This window comes from Cariama cristata, unplaced genomic scaffold (genome assembly GCF_000690535.1).
Source record: "Cariama cristata isolate BGI_N322 unplaced genomic scaffold, ASM69053v1 scaffold41203, whole genome shotgun sequence".
NCBI classification, from domain to species: domain Eukaryota; kingdom Metazoa; phylum Chordata; class Aves; order Cariamiformes; family Cariamidae; genus Cariama; species Cariama cristata.
The window spans coordinates 8,682-19,250 of record NW_009608541.1 but is presented as its reverse complement, the minus strand read 5'-3'; the positions used below and the strand labels follow the sequence as shown (position 1 = coordinate 19,250).

At 37.8% G+C, this 10,569-nt stretch overlaps 1 protein-coding gene across 1 annotated transcript; it reads left to right on the top strand.

Moving 5' to 3' along the window:
- Window positions 1-815: 815 nt before the first annotated feature.
- On the top strand, window positions 816-2,425 carry LOC104157200 (fatty acid-binding protein, epidermal-like; the record flags this gene model as incomplete). The annotated part of the gene is given in 4 exon segments (XM_009697168.1): window positions 816-988; window positions 1,969-2,002; window positions 2,005-2,060; window positions 2,177-2,425. Coding segments are annotated over 4 exon segments (314 nt in total), but the record flags the coding sequence as incomplete, so codon positions are not given.
- Window positions 2,426-10,569: the final 8,144 nt, after the last annotated feature.

The following is a 10,569-nucleotide window of genomic DNA, read 5'->3' as shown; positions in this document are numbered from 1 at the left end:
CTTGGTTCAGATCCGCACTTGCCGGTTTGATGGATTCACGTTTGTTGCCTGACTACCTTCTTACTCGTATTTTCATCCTTCAGATCAAAAAGACTCAAGCAAACACCTGAAACAGTGCACGCAGGGGCTGAGGCAGGGTAAATCTTTTTTGCTGAAGAGTTTTGAGGGCTGCTATCTCCAGATGATGAATTCTCAGTCATTTGCAAAACTCATTTCTCTTACGGTCCTTTTTTTTCCTCTGTGCGTAAGCACTATTTTGCATGACAGTGGTTTTCTAATTCACAAGTCCATACTTTGGACACAGGATGTAGAAGATGAAATTTTATTAAAGATGACACTTTTGCAGTTGCTTACAGAGTGATGGAAGAGTATTTCTTGAGTAAGTTAAAATAAATATGCAGGTGGATTAATCTGCGTAGTAATTAAAATCATCTGTAGAATTCTTAAAGTGTTCAGAACTTGAAGGGAATAATTTTATACTAGTTGAAGCTTTTGTGTTTTCCTGTTTATTGTTTGTTTCTGTTTGTAAAAATTCAATGCCGAGTTTTGGGACATCTGCGAGTCGTCTAGAGGGCAAAATAGATTTAACTGTAGTTCTCTGAGGAAGGAAAAGCATAACCCTGCAAATAAGCTTTTTTTTCCTTCCTCATCAGTGGATAATTTAAAACATCCTCTTTCTTTGTGGCTCTTGAGCTTTGATTCTCAAGTGTACTTAAGTGCCTAATTAAAGGAGAATTGGGTATTTGAATTCCTGTGTGGCCCTAAGCTGTAGGGTTTAACTGACTTTGTGACACTCTGTGCCTCTCGCCTTGCAGGTGTGGGTATGGCCATGAGAAAAATGGGAAGCATGGCCAAACCAGATGTTTACATTACTAAGGATGGGGACATAATCACTGTAAAAACAGAAAGCACCTTCAAAACTTCACAATTCAGCTTCAAGCTTGGCGAGAAATTTGAGGAAAATACGTTAGATGGCAGGAAAACTCAGGTCAGTATATTAGACTCTCTGTTGAAAAACCACAATTCTTTCGGTGTTTTACAGATGGAGATGCTATTTAAAAATCACTTTTGACATCCACAGTAGCAATGCTTTATTTGATGAACAGCTGTCTCTGTAAGTCTCATTGAAATAAGTTCTTTTTGTTTTCCCCATGGATTAAGCAACTTCCAAAGAGGGGAAAATGCTGAAACCAATCATGTCTTGTCTATTTTGTTTTCCATTTGTAGCAGAAGCATTGTGTTAGTCAAACTAACAGACCTCTAAATCCCTGTTGAAGCCAAATGCCACTTCATTTGAAGCCTATGGAAAAAAAAAACCCATTGATGTTTAATCAGAGGCAATTCAGCCCTAGGGTTAACCTTTCTGCTCTGCCTTGTATTTACATAACAAGAGAGCCTGGGTCAGTGTGCAGTGGGATAACAGAGACAAGGCATACATGGGCATCACAGTCCCTAATCTCCAGTTGGAGAAGGCAAAGAGCTTCTCCCTGCACCAAGGAGGGAAAATATTCCTCCAAAAGGAGGTTAAACACAAAGAAGCCCTCAAATAGGTCTCTCTCATTTCCTTGTGTGAGTGCTCTCTGCGTACCACCCTCCCCTCCAGCCACAGACTGGCAATTCATCTGTTATTGCAAGATCAGATAAATGTTACACAAAAGCTCAAAGCCCGTGTACAAAGAGACGAGCAGAGAACATCGTCTGCTCCTGTTAATTGAAATTGTGCATGCTGGTCAGAGGTCTGTCTGAGGCAGGGATGGGTCAGAGCAGTGAGTGAACAAGCAGGGACATACTGTAAGAAAAGGATCAATAAAGCATTTAAGATAATATCCTGGCTTTGTAGATGGCAATGGCAAAATTACTCCTGAGTGAGCAGGGGTGGGAATTTTTCCTTTGGAATAAGGTGTTGGAAAGCCTCGGTCTCCATCAAATGTTGTGGGTAAGATGTTGATGTTTGGGTTCTTCTTTCAGACCCTTGTCAGCTTAAAAGATGATGGGTCATTGATTTTTTTTTTAAGAAGACCATAATAACACGGAAACTAGTGGATGGACAACTGGTGGTGGTGAGTTCAGTCCTGCTTTCTGATTCCTGGGTGCTGCTGGCCAGTAGCCTGAAAAGTAACTCTAAAGATCTTTTTCCTTTTAGGCGAATTAATAACTCCATCTCTTTGTCTTCTAGGAATGTGACATGAATGGTGTCAAGTGTGTTAGAGTCTACCAGAAAGCATGAGGACATATTCAAGTTCAGTAGGAACTTGCTACAAACAACTCAGTTCAGTGGACAGAGCTCCTTTACACTCCTTATTTTCCTTTTCCCTGTTTTCTAGTATTTCAATGGACTGAGTAGCTGAGTGCAATCCTTTTTAAAAGCCGTGATGTAACTATTATGTAACTATTCTGAATTTATGAGGCTATTAAATAAAATTATCAAATACACAAACTGGAAATGTTGTTACTATAGTGGAATTTTGAAGAGAGGTTTCATAAAAACTCCATTTGGTTTTAGGTTCTACTACAAACTGCCTTCAGTTCAAGATAACGAAATATATGGCAACAAACAGTTAACAGCAAGCTGAATTCTGACCAGCATCCTTAATTGCTGAGGCAGTAAAACCTGAAATAGAAAAGACATCCAGAGTTCAGGTTCTAGAGTCATTTCTAACTTACACGTTACAAAGTAAATAGAATTGGGTGGGCATAAATGAGGGAGAAGCTTTGGTGGTGTTTGAGCAGAGGAATGTATTTGCAGAGGTTACTTCGTTTTTTCATGTTTCAAACCCCAAAATTTCTTATCTGAAAAAATAACATGCTGGTGAGCAATGGACATGACAAACTTTAGCAAACACGTACATGCTTTACTGAAAGGAAACCTTATTTTGAGAAGACTTTGTTTTCTTTGCAAGATTCTTATTTCCTGTCTAGTAACATTCTAAAAATTCTTAACCAAAATCTACTGGAATACTGCCTAAACTTAAAGCCTCATTTTATTATTTTTTTTTTTAAACTGGCTTGAAAGACCTAGTGATGGAGTTTATATGCTTTAAAGTGCCATAATAAATGATCAGAAATATCAGTGTCTTGAGTATTACTTTCAGACTGGTTGGGAAACAGAGCCTATGATGATACTCTTCTTCCAAAAGGTTGTCAGATCAGACAAAAATAAAAAGGTTTAGGTGAATTTCTGTCACATCAGACAAACGTGTCCTAAAGATGAAACTGTTTGCCCACAGGCAATGGGGAGATTTCTATCAGATTCGGAAGCCCGGGTGATCGTGCAATCGCGCACTTCCAGTTTGCAGCAGCAGTTGTTGCAGAATCCATTGCTGCTTCAACCCTACTGATGTGCGTGTGTTGTATCACTGGGCTTACCGTAATAGCAGAAAAGTCTGGTGTTTTTTACGTCCATCCTACCAACCATGGAAAATGACTTTTCCCACAATTTTGAACCATTTGTCCTTTTCATAATTTCTGGACTATTTGTGAATCATCCCCTTTACCTATGTCATCTGAAAGAATTTATAGCTGCACCATATTTCTTGAGATTTTTTTTTTTATGATCTGTATAAAAGTAAAAATTTTCCCTGATCTCTTAATGTTTCCTTTTTGAGTTGGCCAATCTTCATATCACCTTCATTTAGTATTTTTCCTGACTTTAATGTGAACCCTGAAGATCTATGCCATATTCTTATGTGGGACATTAGAAACAGATATTTTTTTTGTTGTTATTAGGGGAAGGAATCCTCATAGAAACAGAAAACAAACTGATCTGATGAGGAACCTGAGAAGTTTGCCATCAGAAATACATGAAATAGTAGCAGGAAAATGGGTGCAGCAATGCACGGCATGATATGAAAATCCTGCCTCCCTTCCAAAGGAAACACCATTACTGCTTTAAGCGGGACATTGCGCCTTCTTGGGAGTCCCTGGTCTATCACTTACTGCTGCTTGTTTACTCTTCTGATATTGGGTAGCATTAATTGTTTATCTTTCATTTGAATGGAAAAAGCTTCCAATGTCTTTTCGAGGACATCCGTTTTGATTACAATGAGATCATTTCTTGTAAAACAAAAGGCAGAGGAGTACCTTTTTAGAGCGATTTCCTTTGGAAACTACGCTTGTAAAGTCTGTGTTTGTGTATGCGTGCTCTCTGATTTCAGTCACATGTGAGGTAGAGGCTAGAGGTCCCAAAGATAATTATTCTTCCACAAATGTCATGAAAATAGGCGGCATGATGAAGGAGATAGACCATTAAAGTGCCTTGATGATGGAAAGACTGCACATGGAAGCGACACTTTGTTTGACATTAAATGGAAGGAAAACATTATAAGCCCTCTTGGCACACGTAAGAAGTGTCCCAAAAGTTGACCAATGGTGAGATGCAGATCAACAGGAAACTGGAATTCTTTAGAGCTGATTCTCCAGAACTACTTAGGCTCATATATTTATTTGCTTTATTTTGATGTTAGCTTCAGTCTATGTTGCTGGTAACTTCAGTGTAAGTGTCCTGTGACCTGGAACTACCATATATACAACCTGTTTGTGTTGGATTAGACCATACTTAAAATGGCAATTGTTTTATAGTATGGCAAGCCAGGATTTATAATGCTCAAGACTTGAAAATATAATTAATTTCCAAATTTCTTCTATTTGTTATTATACAAGTCAAAAGTTTTACTCTTCATGACATGTGTATACACAATGTTCTCATCAACGTAAAATAACCAACTGTCCTGAGAGCTGAATAACTCTCTGTAGTTCACTGTATCATGTAAGATAGTGGAAAATAAGACTTCCAAGAACAACTGAAAAAGAAGAAATTCTGCGTTATCCAGCCAGGACTGTTTTATAATGCTACAGAATTATGAAATAAGGAGACAAGTTTTAATGTGAAATTTTAGTGCATGTTTTTGGAAATATTTTGGAGAGATAAAAGAAACACGTTCAGCAAACTGAAGCTGCAAGTAAAACTTGCTCAAAGAGAAGCAGTTTCCGTATCCACTCCAAGAGATGTTCATTTAAAGTCATGAGCAGTGTCTAATGCTTATCTTTATATCTCACTGTCTTCTCAAATTCGTGTAGTTCTGCTGTTTTCATAGAAGGGGGCTTGATCTGTTTGTTTGTTTGTGTTTGGTTTTGGTTTTGTTTTCTGGTGGGTTTTTTGAGGGCTTTGGGTGGGACTTTTTTGGAGATAAACAGGGGTAAATGAATAGATAATGAGGTTGTTTAGCAATTTAGACCTGATATTCTATCAAGAGGGAAATCTCTTGTCTGAGCTTTCCAGGAACACTAATGAAATGGCACTGTGCTTTGGGGAGAGCGTACTGGCTCTATACAATGCTCAGACTATCAAAGATTTTCCTGTTATGATTTGGTTATATGATTTATTTCAAAATTGTTATCCTACTCTGCCTGCCATCTCTGCAATTAATACTGGCCTTTCCTCTTCCTCTCCCCTCCCTAACTCACACATGCACTTCGGATCAAAGTTTTTTAAAAAACAAAGTCAATGATGGGAAATCTCTCAGTTTTCTGGTTATAGTCCCACTGTTAGCTGTCAGCTGTCCTAAAAAAAGGCAGTGATTATTTCTTCAAGTGTGAAGGTCAAGTATAGGAAGATAGTCTTGTTCTGCCAATGGCTACTTGGGTGACATTAACTGTGAGACTCAAAAAAGAAAATGAATCATTGAATAGGCACTCTGGGGTTTTTTTGTTTTGTTTTGTTTTGTTTTGTTTTTTTTTTCAGGTTAGAACTGAAAAATCTAGTATTGTTGATTCTAGTGAGTATAAACAATAAACAACCTTCTCTACTTCTGTGTAATATTATGTCCAATATATTCTGTTGTTCATAAAGCAGTCCATTCAACTTAACTCTTATTAAAGTCAGATGTTGAAAATAAGAGTCCTGCAAGTATTTTTCAGGGCCTCAAGGGGTCTTGGCCACAAGGCTTCCCCTGACCCCTGTTCAGGAGCCCCATTTCAGCTCAGCCTGGGGCATCAGTCCGTGCCTGAGCTAGTTGTCAGAGGGCCAGTCTCCAGCTCAGATACCCGCAGATTCTACACACAAAATCAGGCATTAATCTCATTCCTATGAATGCCTTATAAAGGGCCTGTATTCTGCTTATAATTGTTTTAGAAAAATAAAAGCAGTAATGCAGGCCAGCTCAAATCAAACCTTTGTGGGTGACTCTGTCGCTGCCTGAGTGTGTGCTAACACAACGAATGCGTTAGAACCCCTTTGCACTATGCTGATTATTTGTGCTTGTAGGGGAAAAAAAACCCCACACAGTATGATAGTGGGTGGGAGCAAGTTAACATACATTAATTATTCTTCGATGCCTCATTTCAGTCCCATTGTTGAGCCCTGGGAGGATTTAGCACTATTTTCATAGGTTTTGGAGACAATCCAGTGTCTGTGTAAACACATTTTTGTCCCATGATTCTCCTTCTAGCTTTGGCTTTTCAGCCCTGGTACATCAAATTAAGATTTTGTTGACACTTCCCACAATGGTTTTACTTCATACTATTATTTGAGAGGAAAAGGAAACACTATTAGAGACCCCGCTCCCAAGAGTGAATTTGGCTTCCTTTCCCGCAAAAATGTTTCCAAAATCAATTCCCTCTACCAGGTGGTCTTAATTATATTCTGGAGATATGTACAGGTGAAGTCCATTGTAGTTTCAGAAGAAATGTAAAGTTTCAGCAGTAAGTGCAATCTAGAATCAGTTTCAAATAATGTCTTGCAAAAATCTACTGAATCCCAAATTTTATTGTTGAAACTTTAAAATAAATAACACATTTGTCATTAATCATGGATGTACACTCTGAAATTAAACACCAGAAGACAAATATCCCACTCTGAGGACCATGCATACTACTTATCTAGGACTGGACATTCGGTCCCACATATGTAGCATCTGGTTCCCTCGGAAATTCCCGCTTGAATTCAATGAGTCTACCTTCAGAAAAGGCGTTAGCTAAGGGTGCAGCTCAGCTCATTGTGCAGTGCAAATGCCCAACAGAAAATGAAGGGATGAAGTGCAATTTTCAGGCTGGACTGGCCGCACACCCCAGGGGCATTCTCGCTCTGCGGCTTGATGTCTTCCAGGGCCATGCAGTACAGTCCTGTATGGTGAACAGCAAATTTGGAATTATAAAGAATAGGGTAGCCTGCATGTCTTGACTTCAGCAGCAACCTTGAACTGAGACCAGAGAGTCTATGACAGAGAGTTTCTGGAAACTCCTGGAGTACAAGGGCTCTTTGGGTACGTGGAAAGTTGAACTGAAGGCAACTCAGACTGACTCCTCGCTCTAGAAATTATGGCCAGGCCTTGTTATGGGTTTGTAATTTAATTCTGTAAGTAGCCCAGTGAAGTAGAGGAGTAGGAATTATTCCTATTTTGTTGCAGAGTGTAATTAAGGCAAAATATCATTAATACTTTCCCTTCCCAAAATGTCTAAAGCAGTAACTGATACTGGGATTTGCTCTGAGTGCTTTCTATTGTCTCATCTCCACTCATTCTCCTACACCACCTTGCTTTGTACAGATTCAATTACATATAAATAAAGTTCAGAAAATAAGATGTTTCTATTCTTTTACATTAATGTTTTTCTCTTGGTCACATATGGAATGAAAAATGCAAGCTGCGTGTCTGTACTGGGGGTATTGTTTGAATAATCATATTCTTTTTGCACACTCCATGGAATACAGTCCTTCAGTTTAACCAGCTTAACCGTTGGCTGCTTTTCTGAAACTGTGAGAGAAGAAAGGAAGGCAATTAATTAAAACAGAAATCACAGATGCCTCAGTGCCTTCAAATCCTCAGTCCTCTTTCCCCTTGTCATTGGCACAACACAATTCATGCTTATCTGAACCTACACATTCTCCCTCTGGATGTTTGCTTTCTTCATGAAGATTCTTCTTTTTTTCCTATTATGTTTAAGATCATCAGGTCTCTTGGATTCAGATTCTGAAGTGTCCAGCTGGTGCGATTACTGGAATAGGGATTAAGAAAGATAAGAACAAATATAGCTGCATCTTGTCCAGTCTCTCTCTCTCTCCCCCTCTGTCTCCCCCCTCCCTCTCCACTCTTTGTTTTTCGGCACCAAGAGAATGAAGAAAACTCAGTGCAGAGCTTTTCCCTCTAACCACATGGGATGTTATCGATGGCAGCCATCCTGAAAGTCTGATTTTAAAGTAGTATGTATCTAAGCAATATTAGCCCCAGATTTAACATGTACTTTGTTCTTATGCTGAAAAGGTTTTAAACAGAATTTTCTCCAGTATTTAGTCAGTATAGTCCTGACCTAGGAAAGTAGGTAGATATTTGCTTTCCCAAAAAGCAGTTCTTTGCCGGATCGAGTTTTTTTAAATAGTGACAGTGTTATTATTTTCTGAATGTGATCTATGATAGTCAAATGAAGTAAACAACTTAATCTGAAAAGATCTGGTTCCTTTATTAATCTGTCAGCTAGAGCTCTACAGAGCTGCAAAAAGTTTGATCATATCTGGATGAAACTGAAACTCAAGTTTCAAGCTGGAACTTGAAAATTTTTAGCTCAATTTTTGCTGGGTTCTATCTTGTTGCTATCTTAATTTACAGGCTTCTGAGATTTTCCCTGATAATTTAGACCTTTCTCCAGTAAGTTACTCACATCTGTCATGCATACGTTGTTTTGGGAAGTTACTCACTTATACCATTCTCTTGTGGTCTGTGTTTAAGACATGGTCCGTAGAAGTTTCTCAATTTATTTTTCCTCTTTGGATCTCTAGAGGAGAGGGAAGGAACAATTCAAGTTTAATATCCTTTGGTACAATATGTCCTAAACAGTAAGTCTGGGAAGAAAGGTCTTCCTAGAGATTTTTCTCTGTTAAAGGAAACACAAATCTGAAACATTACCTATCCCTGGAAAATAAAGTGTACTAAATCCTTTGGAATATTTAAAAAGTCTTAGCTAAAGCTCTGCAAATTCAGGTCATCAACCATAGCTCTAATTCATGTAGATAGTGACTTATTTGGGACCAACTGGACATCCCTCCTTGTGAGTAAAAGCATGGTTTGTGTGAGAGGTTTTCCAGACGTCTATTGAAATTTCCCTTTTTCCCAGCTGATAACTCGTTTTGTCAATTGTGTCTTGTTCACTGTGTTCAACTATTTTCTTAAAGATAAAATCCAAATTTTTGCTCCATTTAGTGAGAATTTCTCTGGTCCTGTTGTACTTGGGGCTTTACATTTTGGGAGATGCTTGGCACTTTTCCATGATTTCTTCTATAGATTTTACTAGAGAGCTAACTGCTGCTTTGAGCCTGAAGCATACTGAGCTGGATTCCTGAGCTGAATTCCTGCTAAGATGAAGAGCTAAGCGTGTTTATTATAGAGGCACTGCTGGTGTCTTATGAAGCAAGAGCCTTCTATATCAATGGAAAGCCTCGCATTACTTCAGTAAGATTGGATTAGGCTTTAGGAACTGAAAGCTAATATTAGAGATCAAGAATGAATGATTAATTTTAAGACATATTACTGACTCTTTAAAATTAGATTATCACATTTTCCGCCTTGATGTTTAAATAGAGATCACTGGGAGCACAATTTAAGCAGCAAGTAAAGTTTGGTAGATTCATACATGCATTTATTTATTCTGATAGGTTGATGAGGCTAATTCTTAGAACACAAAGGAGAGATCATCATTGCCAGTATAGTTTTATTATGATCTCACTGTTACATTCTTGGAATAAAACCCAAGAGTTGCATGTAGAATTGAGTAGAGAATGAAATACATTGTATTCTTCTGGTGTTATTCTTCTTTAATTACATTATCATAGAGAAAACATTTCCCTTACATGGGTTATTGGCCTTGAATAGTGTCAACAGATTTTAGTAGGAAGAATATTCAGTTGCAACTTAAAATAGCATTTCACTCTTAACTTCGGTAATGTCATAATGACATATAATCAAGGAAAAAGGCATTTAGGATCCAATGTAATTTTTTTCAGTTTGATGCTTATTGGGACATCTTTTGAAGAAAACACCAATAAAACATGTTGTACAATATTGTCAATCATGCCTGTACAATTATTTCATATTGCCAAAAAGAAGTCTGTAATTAATTTTTGACTACCCTATACAATGAGTGTTGTCCTTGCAAGTCTTTAAATTAATTTTACGTAATAAAATGACAGCTACTCACTAAGCAGAGCAACTTTCTTTGCCTATTAAGTTGTGTGTAGTTACATCAGGGAGAAAAAGGAAAATCTGGTGCTATTTTATTACCGTGAATCCAATGGATCCAAGACAAATCTGGAAAAGCCAGATTAATTTTTTTTTTTATAGCTTGCACATTACCATCGAAATTATAAATTATTTTATATGAGATAACTCTCATGACTTCATCTATTGCTTTTGAAAGATGTGCTTGAATGTAACTTGATGTAATTTCAGATGTCATTCGAGAATAATAGGTTACATGAATAAAAGCATGATTTTGTTAACACAATTGCTCTTCATGCCCAAGCCAAGAAGAAACAGTGCAGCTTTTCTCAGGTGATTTGAATTTAATAGGTGCATTTCACAGGCA